The following is a 15,126-nucleotide window of genomic DNA, read 5'->3' on the forward strand; positions in this document are numbered from 1 at the left end:
GCTTGGTCAATGTTAATTTTGATTTAGTGGTTGTAAGAGATTATCACAGGGCACATGCACACTTGTTCAAGAGTCATATGAGGCATTCTTTTTATGAAAAATCATATCGGGAGAAATCAAACACATATTTTGAATGCATGGGTAATTGCTATTATTAGTCAACATGAAGTTGAATTAAAGGTGTAAGTGAAAGTGGAGGTGATGTGGCTATGGGGTTGAAAGGGTCACCAATAATTTTTGGCTTTCTACTTGCATGGCTATGGGATTGAAACATCGACGATTTGCTTTGAGATTGGTAAATTAAACTAAAATAAACGAAAACTAATGAAAATGATTTTTTAGTGTAAAAATATGGTTTTTCGTTAAAATAAACAGTAACATGATCTTTTCGTTAAAATTTCCCTAAAATAATGCTAGCTTGGCTCTTTGAGATTGGCCATGAGATTAGACTTTATGCTAAAATATTATCAAAAATAAGTTAAATAACGTTGGACTTGAGAGCTTGGCACTTTAATTATAAAGCCCTTTTGGCCACCATGAAGCGTGATTCACACTGCATGGGATAAAATGCATAATCTGCAATCAAAGAGCGACCAAAGAGTTTCCATGCAGCTTTATTTCCCGTCGAAAACACAAGAAATGATATATACTTGACTATCTTCATGTTTGAAGAGATCTTCCCGCCAAGTTTGAAAAAGAAAAGAACAGCTATATATTTGACTGCAACAGTTTATTTTCTTCATTCATCAAAGCTTTCAACAGACAAGCTTTCGTTTTATTTAACGTATATATATGTTTGTGTGTGTGTCTCTATATATATATATATATATATATATATATGACATCATTTAGCAAAGCTCTGTCTGCTGGCTGCAGTAATCAAGGCCGTATAGGATCTGATAATTTATCAGGGTCGGGCATGCAGATTTCGATGCAGTTGTCGTAAACTTCGGTGCATCCATCCGGACATGAAGGATCTGTTAGTTGGCTCCCATTGTTGGTACACCCAACCATGCATGACATCACTCCGTTGTAGCAGGCAGTGATACATGAATCTTGGCCGTGGACGACTTGTGTTGCAGGCCATGTTAGCAGGAGCAATATCACAAGTACAGCAAGCATACTCAACCTCATTGCCATAGCCATTATCAAAACGGTATATGTGTGCACCTTGTTGTGAGCAGGTCCTTTTCAATATAATGTGATGCATTTGTGCTTGGGGGATGTTTATATATATAAAGAAAATGGTTTCACCAAAAGGAGAAAGAAAAGGCCATGCGATTGATCGTTAGCCAAAAGCTTCGGGACATATGGTCAGTTGTTTATATATATATATAACAAAGTATGATGATTATTAACTAAATCTAGTAAATTCTGATTCACACCTTTGTGCACACTTTTAACTTCAATGCTAGATTGCTAGGGATCGTGTTTGGCTATACACTCAAGTTTAGGGTTTCGAACCTACGTACCCGCAGTGTAGAGCTAAGAATTTGTTGTAATGGGTGGTGAATGGTGATAAAAAAGCTGCTGATAATATCGAATAATCGAAAATTTTATGAGGCATTGCATCAAATCCTTTGTCGATGGTTTCAATTAAAAATCACTAAAATATTGGAGTCAACACCATTAAGACCCATAATGATCAAAGTTTCCAAGTTTCTAACACACAAAGCTTTATTTTAATTTAGGGCATGGTATATATGCTCTTGCATGAAGTTTATATATCCAGGAATATGAATTAGCTCTGGCTACAAAAGCATGTATCATGCGTGGATGTGGTATAGCTAGGAGATCGATCAAGCACAGCCATTGATACACCGGCCTATATTTTGGATGCAGCCTTCAACGCAAGCCTCCCCAGCAGCTGGCGGTGCTTGGCTCCTGATGTAGTTCTTTTCACACCAATCCAGGCATGAAGTCATTTCTTGGAAGCAAACTGCGTAACATTGTCCCAGGTCTCCTCCTGCATCTTGGCCATGGGCTACTTGTGCTGCATGCCATGCTAGCATCACAAGACCAAGTATAAAAAGCACACTCGACCTCATTGCCAGACCCATGAACTAATTATGTAAAGAGTAGTACGCTCCTTCTTGTTATTGGGGAAGCCTGTTCCATATATAATGTGATACAGTTTGATCATGGAGGAGTTTATACAACAAAAAAATGCATGCGGGTACGTATATATATTGTCAGCCAACTTACAGCATTTTTTGTGTGAATAATGGTTACATCACATTCCGGACGCAAGACAATTTAAGAATAATGCTATTCGGACTCTATGCCGATCACCTTGTTGTCGGGACTTATCCAAGCTTTTTGGACTCTATTTGCTGATTACCTTGATTATTATTTTTCTTATGAAATTCTAACACTATTCTTAAATTAACTTGGATAGGTCCATTTGGTTGGACAACTCGTGATAGAACTGATTGATTAAGCTGAGGATGATATTAATGCAATTTGAGACGAGCCTAAAGAACATGACCCTCTCTTGAAATCGATCCAACAAACCCAAACCCAAACCCTTTGGCAATGATAGCGAGTGTATTTACTTGTACACTCGAACATGCTGCTTACCAGATCCTTAGGAAAAATAAGAGTGGGATGACAATGTCTCCATGCATTATATAAACTCAACTCTGAAAAGATCATTTACAAAAAACACAAAACAGAGTCATCTGTGGGCCAAATCCAGACTCCAGTTACAACTTACAAGTCGTTGATTGATTAACACCCAATAAGTAATACCTTAACAAAATATAAAGTAGAGAAGTTAATTTATTTGCATTCTTTTTTTTCCATGACTGTTTGCTACTCATTAACAATATCGTCACTAAATCTTTGGAAGAAAAACACTTAAGCTGGACGATCAATCTAACACTTAAAATTAGAAGGAAATCAAACAAAAACAAACAAACAAACAAAGAGTTTTTTCAATTAGAATTTGCAGTCACATGTTTTGAAGGGGAAAACTGATATAAGTCCCAATTTTTTGAGCCAATAGTAGAATCGTCCAATTATTAAAATACGTCCAATTCCTTAAATTTAATTCTTTTATTATCAATAATTATCTATTCAATGATAAGATTTATATAAAATCAAATTTCTTCCTAATTATCTCTTTGATTATTTCTTTTTATTTTTATTTTTGTTATTTCTTGTCTTCCTCCCTGCTTAAACCCCATTTATATAGATTTTATTTTAATTTTTATAATCAACCTATATCACAGGTTAATTATTTTTATGTATCATATGATAGATTCTTTTTTATAATCACGTGTCACAAATTCATGTGTCTTGCTTGTAGTTATTATGTTTTTTCATACCTTTTAGTTAGGTTTCATATCTCGCTTATAGATATAACTATATTCATATATTTGTTAATGAGTTAAGATACAATGTTTGTAGATAACTTTATGTTAGTATATAGTTTTTTTTTTTTGTTGTGTAAGATATAATTAGATTTGTTTGGAGTTGAAAACTGCATAATATATTAGAAGATTTTAATTGATTTTTAATATTAAAAAAATATAAATGAAGACTCAAAAGAATAAAAACATGTAATTAGATAATGGACTCACTCCTAAAAACATCTATGTTTTTGGACCTAGATCTCAAAGCCCCTTTTTGAAGTGGCGGATTAATACTCGTATAAATAAACTTTCAGGCTATCGAGGGTTATTTTCATCCATTTAGAGATATGGTAGTAGAAAACTAACCAAATACTGTGACATATTTGACGGCGGAAGTGAATGTTTTAAAAGATTAGAGAGTCAAACCACTAAACCACTAATGCTACGTAGCCTTTCTTGTTCCTCTTATTCTTTTTTCATTTCTTTTTTTGTTAAATATTGTTCCTCTTATTCTTGAGGACAACGGAGAAGACACATAAATGAATTATGATGCAATCTGTCTGTACTATTTTTTAGGCATAAATGGAAATTTAACTTACTTGGCCAGTACTAATTTTTTTTTTTTTTTTTTTTTCTTATTGGTCTGGACGAGTGCTATTTTCTAAACTGGCATTTTAGGCGTCGGTCTTCATGCATGCATGGAGAACAATGGAGAACAAGCTGACCTGAAAGACAACCTATATATGTGTAAGCCAATATCCTGCCCACCCTAGCACGTCAAATTTAGCTTAAACTATATGCTAATATGGCGATTTGTTGAATAGGCAAGTCTCTTTTCTTTTTCATTTTTTTTGGTCGACGTTGAAGACGTGTCTAAAATTGTGTTTGGGATTAATAGAAACAAGAACAACAATACGTTTGTTTAGTTTGTTTGAGTCGATGTTTGAAATAGAAAGGAATAATGCTTACAGTAATTACTTTTGCATGCCTCTAAAGGGGATTATTAAACTCATGGTAGAACTTATCTTTGTAATATTGATTTGGAAACGAAAGGCTATTACTAGGGTCTTTTAGGTCAAATTTTACAAAATGATTTTTGAAAACCTGTTTTGTAAAACGAAAACGACGAATTGGATTTTGCATTTTTTTTTAAATTTGAGACTGCGTCTGGTATTTTAGTCCAAGAATAATTTTAGAGAATGAAAATATTAAAAAGGCATGTGGTACCAAATGTCAAAATAATTTTATGGTTGGTAGTAATTGTGGAGGTGATAGGATCGATGGTGTGGTTGAGACAAGAGTTGTGTTGTAGCAATGGTGGTTGGAGTAGTGGTAGTAGGTGGTGAGAATGAAGATGTTAATATTGGCGGCATTCAAGTGGTGGCAATAGCAAGGTAGAGGGCAATGGTGGAGGGAGTGGTGATGGTGCTGGTGGTGGCGGCAACTGCTGCAATGGTGGTAGAAGATGGTTGTGTTAACAATGGTTATGAGGGATGGTTGTGAAAATGGTGGTTGAGAGGTTGGGATGATAGCGGCAGAGATGGTAGAGGTGGTGGTGGCCATGGTGAGATGATGATGGTGATGTCAGTTGAGGTGATGATGAGACGGTGGAACTGTGGAGGTCACTACGACGAAACCATTTATTAGTGTCGCTATGATAACCGGCAAGAAACGTATATTACTGTCGGATATTAAGTAAAATCCGACAGAAAATGGATACAGTGGCAGATATAATAAGCGACATAATTGCCATCATCAGGAAATGAATTTTCTGTCGGTTAAGGCTTTAAAACTAATAGGGAATATATTAATAATGAATAAATAAGAACATTCTTTGTCGGATAAAACCGACAGTAAATATTTAAAAAAATTTGAAAAAATTTGTGTCGGTTATAACCACTAGAGTTAGTATAAAAAATTTGAAAATAATTGACAGATTTGACACATTACTTACTTATGTCGGATATATCCACCAGAACTGTTTAAAATTATTTAAAAAATGTACTTTATTATTCTTGTCGAATATAACCGATAGTAATACTTTATTTTCCGACACTTTTTAAACATTGGAAAATATTTTATCCGACAGTAACAGTATAAAACCGCCACCACTAACCAACACAAGAAGCCAATTTTGTAGTAGTGGTACTTTTCTGAGTTCATAACTTGTTGACCACATATGTAATACAAGTGAATTCCACCTAAAAACAATGGGGCTTAACTCTATTACATGGGTGGTAATTAAGCAAATGTGTTCCAAATAGCATTATTCATAAATTAAGTAAAATGTAGGAAGAGATATTGCAATTAAGTTGTATAATTGATCAAAGCTTAAGTATAAAGTACGAAGCCTTTTATTTTATTGGACGTAGACATAACTTAGAGCAGTAGGCTGCACACTCGCATATATACATATATGTGTGTGTGTGTGTGTGTGTGAAGTTGATCAACTCCAGGCTTATGGTAATTTAGGTGGCTGTGGCTGCATTGATCGTCGTGGTGGTGGTGGTAGAAGAGGTGATCGAGGGCAATGCTCGTCGCACTTTGTGTTTTTACCGTTGCAGTCACTAATGCATGCATCCACCCCGCTGCCGCCGTGTCCCAAACAAGCAGTGACGCATGAGTACCAGCCTTCAAAACAGAGCAAGGCACATGCCAGGGCTGCAGCATCTTGATCGCCATGGACCACTGTTGCTGCAGGCCATGCTACCAGAAGCATTGCCACAAGACCCAGTACGGGAATTAATGCACTGCTACTCGACCTCATTGGCGGGGACCTAATTATGTGAACTGATATCTATAAGTAGTCAATTTTGTGTAATATATGTGATGCATTTGGGGGTGTTTATATAAGAAAAAAGCCGGGCAGATGTATGTTTCCGTTAGACAAAAATTAAGCATTTTTTTGTGGGATGGTTGCATCACATTCTGGACGCATGAATGCGATCAGTTACCTTACTCACATGAGGAAAAAAGAAGTCTCTATAACCTTAGCAAATGGTGGATTGCTCTAGTGAATTCCTCCTCATTTCACTACGTTCCGAGTTTAAACCTCCTCCCTATTTTTACTGTAGCTTAAAGTGATATTTTGGTTTGAAATATAAAAGTTATATAACCCTTTAGTAATCAAGATTACTTAGGGCATCTCTAGAGGGCCGAAATACAACCCGAACTATGTTTTAGCATACACTTGCCACGATGTCGATTATAAGCACCTAAAATTTTCTTTATCTGACAGAAACAAAATTTGGTCAAGTAAACTCTTCTAATAGTGGGATATAAATCAATTGCATATGTGAGTTGGACTATTTTACCAGAGTTGTGTGTTAGCCGCTTGCAACCAATTAGAATAGAATATCGTCTTGTCACAAGTCAATTGTATCTAAAAATCATAATCACTTTTATTTAAAATAAAAAGACTTTCATACCCATGTATAAAATTGCCACAAAGTGCTTAGTGATTTCTTTAAAAAATAAGCTTTGAGTGCTTTGGATTGGACCAAGGGCACAAAAATTGGACAAAAATAAGCCCATTATTCACAAAGGTAACAAAAATTTTAGAGGCCCAAAATGAAATAGAAACTTAGACGCAAACGACGACAATACTAGTAAAAGGCTAAGATCGAACTTGCTGCAGATCCAAGGGCCAGAATCATTCAGCCATTCATTTATATTGGCCCTTGATTATAAACCCTAAATCTCCTCTCTCACCAGCCATCGTTGCAAGCTCCCTCGCTCCCTAGAGTCTTCCATTCGCGGTCGCCGCCGTTTTCTACGATCTTCGTTTTCAATCAAGATGGTAAGCCCAACCGACCTTCCTCTTTTCGGATCTGTAATTCTCCATCGGTTTCTTGTTTTCCGGTACCTTAGAACGCAGCTATGTCTATATCTGTTTATATATACTTGAAACATGAACCCAATGGATATCTGTTAGGATAGAGGATCGAACTCCGCTTATTTTATTTTGCGTCGTTCTAAAAATTAGGGTTAGGGTTAGGGTTTGAGCACAATACATAACCACTGTTTGTTTTCCCGGGAAAATGGTTCGACATGATTCTTTTTTGATAAAATGATTAGTGAAATTAGAGAAAATAGAAATAAGTTAATGATTTGAGAAATGGGTTGTGTTGTAATGGATGTTTGGTTGCTTCTTGTTAACAGGTGCTTCAGAACGATATCGATTTGCTCCATCCACCAGCTGAGCTCGAGAAGAGGAAGCACAAGCTCAAGAGGCTCGTGCAGACCCCCAACTCTTTCTTTATGGTATGGATGTTAATCGATGGATGCTTACGCTTTTGGGTTTCGTATTTAGGTTGTTTAGTTTTGAATACTTAAGTGGGATAGTACTAATTCTGATTGTTTTAAACTTGAATAGGATGTCAAGTGCCAGGGGTGCTTCAACATGTAAGTTTTTATCCGTTTTTGTAGTTTTCTTTTAAAGTATTTATTAAATTATGTGCAAAATTAGGAGATAAGAGTATTTATTTGTTGCTTAGAAGTGAATGTAATGGAAAATGTTTTTGCAGAACCACTGTGTTCAGTCACTCTCAAACAGTTGTGGTGTGCGGGAACTGCCAGACTGTGCTGTGCCAGCCTACTGGTGGTCGTGCCAGGCTCACTGAAGGTTGCTCTTTCAGGAGGAAGGGGGACTGATGATCCTGCCAAGACCACTTTTGACTCATCTTAGTTTATTTGAAAGAAGGCCTTTTGAAGGTTCATCACGTGGAAGAAAAGAAATGGGTGCTGTTGTTATTGTCAAGTTTTCTAGGTTTGGGTTCCGATATTTAATTTTGTTAGGATCGTTCTGGACTTAGTATGACAGTGCTGCATTTTGATTCTGTTTTAATTGAGTTTGCTGTTTGACATTATGAGGTATCAATTACATCTTGAGATTATATATTATTGAGGAAGTGTTTTCCTGTTTTTTTTTATTTGATATTTATTATTTGCTTGTTTGCTATCGCTGTTTTTATATCTCAGCCTTGTGAATTTTGTGTTTTGTCTGTTATAATGTATTCTTTTATCTCTTTTTTAACGATCATCTCATATCATAAAAGTAGTTATTTTCATGCTTTCTAGGCCTGTGTTTTACTTTTATTGAGCATTGGTGGTGCTCTGTGTGCATCTCTCTCTGTGGGCAGAGTTTTAGGGATGTATACGGGGTGTCATGATTGTGTAATTATTCTGTTTTAGGGCAGTATTTATGTATCCGTTAAGGCTCATATCGCCATTGCTATGCGGGATCATTTGATAGGATCGTTGGGTTCAAATAAGGCCTATGAGTTTGCTGTTTGACATTATGACGTATCAATTACATGTTGAGATTATATATTATTGAGGAAGTGTTTTCCTGTTCTTTTTATTTGATATTTATTATTTGCTTGTTTGCTATCGCTGTTTTAATTTCTCAGCCTTGTGAATTTTGTGTTTTGTCTGTTATAATGTATTCTTTTATCTCTTTTACCTTAAAGGTTTTAACGATCATCTCATATCATAAAAGTAGTCATTTTCATGCTTTTGAGGCCTGTGTTTTAAGTTTATTGAGCATTGGTGGTGCTCTGTGTGCATCTCTCTATGTGGGCAGAGTTTTAGGGATGTATAGGGGGTGTCATGATTGTTTAATTATTCTGTTTTAGGGCAGTATTTATGTATCCGTCAAGGCTCATATCGCCATTGCCTTGCAGGATCATTTGATAGGATCGTTGGGTTCAAATAAGGCCTATGAGTTAGAGGTAGGTCACATGGGTTCAAAAAGAGTTCCAACTTTTATCATGCAACTAGATAAGGTATTCTCAGAGTGGAGTTTGAAGTCTCTACAGCTCGGTTGCATGCAGTATATAAGTACTGTCTAATATTTCTTGAGCGTTTCAATATTGGCCTCGGCCACCACATGGTGGGAGGTAGAGGAGACCTAGTCAGAGGGGGAGGGTGAGGGAGATATGTGGCCGGGAAAATGTACCATTGTGTTTGTGATTGTGGTTCGGGTTGGTTATTGAGTCGTCTATGCTCAACTGCAGGTGTATGATCTGACCTGTTAAAAATGCATCCTCTACTAGTTCTAGAGTGGTTGATTGGGTTTCAACCCTAGCTGTGGAACCGCAGTTTGTGTATTCTTGGGGAAGCATTATTTCCTTCCACCATCCCCTTTTTGGAAGGCCCTGGGATTTCAGCCCAGCTGGGGAAGTCTGGTTGTGGAAGGGGAAGCCGTTGGCATCCTTCTGCAAGCATTTCCTACCCTTTTCGCTCCCTCGCCAATTCTTGTGTGTTTATTGAGCTGGGTTCCCGTAAGGCTTGTTAACAATTAGGTCCGCAGAAGTATGTTTTTTGGGTCGTTGCATATGAAAGTCTTTCGATCCAAGGCAAAAAAGCCCAGATGTGCTTTACCTAAACTTAGGCCCCTCTCTTTTGTGCATGCCGTTGCCTGGTGCTTTGTGATGTGACCGTCCTTGGTCTTTTCCACAAAAGAAGATAAATGTTCTGTGCTGTCGTCAACGGTTGTTGCGGTGGGGACAATGGGGTTAAAGTGGTTGAGGTGCTTTGATGTCATCAATGACCGCTGCTGAATTATTCATTGTTGTTCTGGATCGTGGTTGAGGTGCTTTGATGTAAAGCACCATTTCATCAGTGACCGCTGCTGAGCTATTCATTGTTGTTCTGTATCGTCTCGATTCGTTGTGGGATTCACATCAGTTAACGGTTGTGTGTCATGAATGGTTGTGTTTCATGAACGGTTGTATTTTGTAATACTGTTTGTCTCGTAACATATTTAGTAATACAAGATTACAGTGAAAAGTTTTTCGAATGTGTGGATGGGCGATTGACTCCACGTTTGTCTATCATCAACGATCTTATCTCTCTCATTAGTTTTTAGCAGGTTTAGAATATAAAAGACGGTGTTCGATGGTGAGAGCGTTGACCGCAAGTAAACGGTTTTGGCTTTTCCTTTGTAATGTCGTGACACTTTTTTTCGCAACAATTCATGCGGCTAATTACTTCTAGAGGCCCCACTAATTTCTATCTTGCAATCTTACCCAATAAACAAGTCACAAAGTAAAATTTCTAGTCCCTCGAAATATAGAGTATTACGGTGTTTTCAAAATGGCTGAAATCGTTTTAAAAAAAAAAAGAATAGAAAATTGTGTTTCTAAAGAATTGGAAGCATTTTTTTTAAGAATTTACTTGTATTTTTACTAAGAATTAACTTCAAAAGTATTTTCATCAAAATCATTTTTAATCATTTTAAAAGGTGTTTTGATCATAGACTTCTACAATTGCACTTGCATCTCCGATTTGATAGCAGATTTGTGGTTTATTGATGTTGACAAATATTTGATGGATAATACATGTATATAAGCAATGATTTCAAATCTTAATTTTACGCAACGTGAGTTTTGGTTTGGTTCTTTTGGGAGTATTTGGGTGCAAATAATTTTCAACATTTCTCGTGTAAATCCGAATTTGGAGATGATACCGGTGCATGACACTGACGTGCAATTTGGTCGGGCAATTATTGGTGGGGCTCTATCCCAACCCTAATATTAAATTTTAATTGGAATCTTCATATATCTTTGAGAGGGACTGAGTTTCCCCAATGCTTCTTTTTTTGTCTTGATTTTTTTTTTTGGTTGAAAACAGCAAGGCCTGTCATCGATACTGCCGACGTTGTAGGAAAACAAACACAAAGTATGAAACAAATAATCCGTTCAACTAGAATTCTAGGCCTGCAAATGTGAAACACTAGACTTCCATCTCTGTTTATTGATTGAATTATACTTGGGCTAGTTGGTTAGCGTAAGATTCCAACCCTCTAGCACTCGAGTACGATTCCTCTTTTGCTAAACTCAAGTAGTCTAGAATATCGTCTTTTCACAAAAGTTCTAGACCCCATATCACGCTATGAGTTTGACGTTTACATATTCAAGTGATTAGCGTTGATTTGGTCTTCCCGCGTAAACATTTATATATGGCTCTCTCTCTCTCTCCTCCAGAAAATATTGTGTAAGCAGCAATTTCTGTGAAGGAGCAGCAAATAGAGGAAGCCAAATTTCATCTGTTCAAACAACATACAATTTGTTACTAGATTCAGCGTCACGGTCGCCCTTATTGACTCTCCATTTTTTCTTCCTCTCTCTCTCTCTCTCCTCTAATCCATTTAAATTTAAAGATTCTCTCATTTTTTCTCCAGGGCCTTAGTTTTTCGTTGTTCTCCGTATGCTCTACATATATAAATCATACACACTCAGAAACTCCAGCAAACCCTTATGAACAAGTCCCCCAATTGTAGATATTGTTAGGGTTGTTTTCTCGGTCTGCAGGTTACTATCATGTCCTATCTAACGGCAAGAACGGGGCGGCAGAGGCAGCGCTACGACGGTCATTTGAGGCTTGTTTCGGGGTGAGCACTTCTATCACCTCTCTGTTTTTGGTCATAGATTGTTTCCTTAGTTCTCTTTTGATCGAAGGAAGCAAGTGTTTTACTGTTTACTGAGAGTATGAATCCCACGTTGGAGAATTGAAGCCTTGCCAACACTCGTTTTATGATAATTTCTTGATGTTTTAGCAGCATGTGTTACTTATGTCTCAAATGATTTTTATCTTTGAGTGTGGAAAAAAAATTTGCACAGTAGGTAGAATTGAGGTGACAAAAGCTTATCTCTGGGTCCCAATGTTTTGTTTTAACAAGTTGCCAAAGGGTCCAAAATTGCTAATGGCCAAGGGTTGAGTTGCCAAAGCTGGGCCTAAAAATTGCCTTTTGACATCTCATGGGTCTGTATTCCATTCACACTTCGCACCAACCATTGGAAATTTCGCTTTTAGTCATTGCACAGTTGAAGTGTTCTCTAATGTGAGTTTGTATTCATAGTAAAGTTATTTTCTTATCAAGTCTTTAAATAACATTATCTATCGTAATCATTGGATAAGACCTATAAGGCTTAGACACGAATCAATTGTCGATATCTTACCTAACGGCTAAGGTAATCGTCTTTGTATGTATGCCTGTGTCTCATAGCTATCTTTGCATCCCAATTGTTAGTTTGTATCAGTTGAGTAATGAATCGAACTTTAGCAGGCTTTCACTTCATCTTGAGTTGACATTATAGCAAGTGTAAAACTGAAAAGCTTTCTAACTAATGTTTTGTACGGTTCTCTTGTTTTGATATCCGTGATTGACAATATTATGCTTGCAATATTGCATAACTCAGACTGGTAACTGTTTATCTCCTCTTAAGAGGAGGATTTAGTCTCTCCTCGAGACTATCATAATTAAGTATTAAGAACAAAACTTATGCTTATAAATATGATCGTCAACTATTAATTAGTCTTCATGAGTAATAATGCAGGAAAATGCTACAAAAATTTACAATGTTTCGCTTGCAGCATAACTGATCTGGTAGAAAACATAACACGAGTAAACTTAAGAGTCGTCATGAATAATGCAGGAAAATGATGTAAATCTTTACAGTGATACCCTCCTCTTGTCGATTACCGGGAAATAAGTACTTAGGTAGGTAGAGTCTGCGAGTGAATGGACTCAGTAATTCATGATCAAAACATTTTGTTTGTGAAAATGTAGTTAAATCATGGAAGCTTCATATAATACGGTTCAGTAGGTACATCATGTCATCATAACTAGTTTATTCTTTGTGTTGGTCCTATCGCTTATTTTGTGCTGGATATCCTTTCTGTACGTGGTTGGTATTGTTCTTCATTCAGAACTACTCCTTCTCACTCTCTGGGTTTTATGGGGGCTTTTTTCCTCATTCTGCATTTCTCTTTCAACCAAGTCTATTCTCTCATATTATTTGAATCTGCTTAAATGGATACCACCCTCTTACTGATTAGCCTGAACTTAAGCCACTTAGCTAGAAGAGTGTGCGGGAGTGATTGGACTCTTAAGATCAAACCTTATTGTTTGTAAATGTAGGAAAATCATGGAAGGTTCATAGGGCAATTATGGTTCAGTATGTATAACATGTCATAATAACGCGTTGGCTCTTTGGATTGGCCCTAATCCTTTCTGTGTAGAGTATCCTATCTGTTATTATCTATCGATGATGTTCTTCCCTGAGCACATCCCCCCCTGCCCTCTCTGTCTCTCTCTCTCTGAGGATTTATCGAGAACTTCTATAACATTTCCCTTCTGTATTTTCTTTTCAACCAGCTACAGCATCTCACATTAATCTGGAAGTTTTTGGTTTTGAGGGAGTTCTGGTTTTAACTTTCTATGTGGTGTAAAAAATAGGTGTATTCCTTATAGGTTTGAAAAGAGTGATGGCAGTATAGAGCAAAAATTGCTTGTTCTCATGATTTCTTCTCCAAGTCGGGACGATCTTGTGTTTCCAAAGGTATATATCTTCTTGCTTTATTTGCTCAATACATAAGGGCTCTACTTTGGTCAAACATTAAGCATAGCAACACCTTCTTTCATGATCAGGGTGGATGGGAGGATGACGAAACCATGAGCGAAGCTGCCTGTCGCGAGGCCTTAGAGGAAGCCGGAGTGAAAGGAGTTCTTGGTGTAGGTTTCCCTTCCCTGCTTGGTAACAGGCACGGCCACCTTGGCACTTTAATTTTTAAATGCAACAGAATTTGTACCTGGACATCTAATTTAGGAGTTTTCTGCCTCACATATTCTCTCATGTAACCTATTGTTGTAATGGATTCTCACTTCATGTGTCAATAGTTTTGGAAATCTGTTTCGTGGTTTTACCCGATTTTCGTTGGTACTTGTTTAATGTGATTACAGTGCCTCATGCATAACACTGAGACTGGTCATGCTTCACTGCATAAAAGATGACTAACTCAATTCAGACTATGAAACTCAAGTAAATAAATAAATTTCATATTTGCTTCAGGACAATCCACTGGGAGCTTGGGAGTATAGAAGCAAGAGCAAACAGAAGAGCTGCAGTCTGCAAGGAGGTTGTAAAGGTTTCATGTTTGCAATGGAGGTGACTGAGGAACTCGATTCCTGGCCCGAGCAGGCTAACTATGGAAGGAAATGGGTGAGTTCTGTACACTGTTGCAAACTTTTGGGCAAGCAGATAAAATGCTGTGAACTAGTTGAAACAAGCACTATAAATTTGTAACCATATTAGCTTTCAAACTCCGCCCTTTGGCGCGACCTTAAGTGAGGACTTGATATAATTTGTTGGTTGTAACCATTTTTCAGCTCACAATAGAAGAAGCATTCAGATCCTGTCGTTATGACTGGATGCGAGAAGCGCTACGAAAATTTGCAACAGCTCTCTCGGAGACCAGGGAAAATGACACAAGGAAAGAGCTGGATGAACTTCCTTTGAGGCCAATCTCAGAAATTGGATCAGAACATCCAATGTCATCATCGTCAACGTCCTTTGCTAATCATACCAGCATCCAGCAGCTTGCAGCTTAAAAATTCATGCAGTAAATGAACTGTACAGGGTTGATCAATGATCACAAGTCATGTAAAAATCCCTTGTACTGAAATTTCCCATCTGTAGCAATTTTCTCTAGTCTTAAACTGTTGTATTTTTCCTAGTAATTATGTTTATTTTTTTACTAAGTCTGTTTAGATTTCCTTATCAATAATGCTATTCTTACCACAATTTTATACCACATTTCTTTACTATCTGAGGCGGTAGATGAGTTGGACAACCACATCATCTAAATTAATTAGCATTTAATTAAAATGTTAATCAATAATTAATAAAAAGATTGTTAATTAAATGATGATTGTGGTATACGAGAAGTCTCATTCTTCCACTTAAGATTATCTAAGTATTTTAAT

General features: G+C 36.9%; 2 protein-coding genes across 5 annotated transcripts; both read left to right on the top strand.

The window, feature by feature from the left end:
* Positions 1-6,994: 6,994 nt before the first annotated feature.
* LOC103944750 (40S ribosomal protein S27-2) lies at positions 6,995-8,258 on the top strand. The gene is made up of 4 exons (XM_009355223.2): positions 6,995-7,155; positions 7,518-7,619; positions 7,732-7,760; positions 7,883-8,258. The coding sequence occupies exons 1-4, from the start codon at positions 7,153-7,155 to the stop codon at positions 8,007-8,009; spliced, it is 261 nt and encodes an 86-aa protein (XP_009353498.1). The 5' UTR covers positions 6,995-7,152; the 3' UTR covers positions 8,010-8,258.
* Positions 8,259-11,340: 3,082 nt separating this feature from the next.
* LOC103944749 (nudix hydrolase 12, mitochondrial) lies at positions 11,341-14,895 on the top strand. 4 transcript variants are annotated; one of them, XM_009355222.3, is made up of 5 exons: positions 11,341-11,751; positions 13,615-13,702; positions 13,792-13,875; positions 14,213-14,362; positions 14,530-14,895. In XM_009355222.3, exons 1-5 carry the CDS (start codon positions 11,681-11,683, stop codon positions 14,749-14,751), a joined length of 615 nt encoding a protein of 204 aa, XP_009353497.2. In that variant the 5' UTR covers positions 11,341-11,680; the 3' UTR covers positions 14,752-14,895. The 4 variants fall into 4 exon arrangements, with proteins under 4 accessions (XP_009353497.2, XP_009353496.2, XP_048428282.1 ...); XM_009355221.3 differs by having other exon boundaries at positions 11,344-11,751; positions 13,600-13,702; XM_048572325.1 differs by lacking the exon at positions 11,341-11,751 and adding an exon at positions 11,758-12,201 and having other exon boundaries at positions 13,600-13,702.
* Positions 14,896-15,126: the final 231 nt, after the last annotated feature.

The sequence above is a fragment of a genome, unplaced genomic scaffold (assembly GCF_019419815.1).
Source record: "Pyrus x bretschneideri cultivar Hongxiangsu unplaced genomic scaffold, Pyrus_bretschneideri_v1 Contig6, whole genome shotgun sequence".
In the NCBI taxonomy this organism is placed as follows: Eukaryota; Viridiplantae; Streptophyta; class Magnoliopsida; order Rosales; family Rosaceae; genus Pyrus; species Pyrus x bretschneideri.

Coding starts and splice junctions, on each gene's coding strand:
- LOC103944750 (XM_009355223.2), top strand. Junction 7,620..7,731: donor CCCCCAACTCTTTCTTTATG/GTATGGATGTTA, acceptor AAACTTGAATAG/GATGTCAAGTGCCAGGGGTG. Junction 7,761..7,882: donor TGCCAGGGGTGCTTCAACAT/GTAAGTTTTTAT, acceptor ATGTTTTTGCAG/AACCACTGTGTTCAGTCACT.
- LOC103944749 (XM_048572325.1), top strand. CDS start 12,119: ATGGGTCTGTATTCCATTCACACTTCGCACCAACCATTGGAAATTTCG. Junction 12,202..13,599: donor CAGTTGAAGTGTTCTCTAAT/GTGAGTTTGTAT, acceptor TGTAAAAAATAG/GTGTATTCCTTATAGGTTTG. Junction 13,876..14,212: donor GAGTGAAAGGAGTTCTTGGT/GTAGGTTTCCCT, acceptor TATTTGCTTCAG/GACAATCCACTGGGAGCTTG.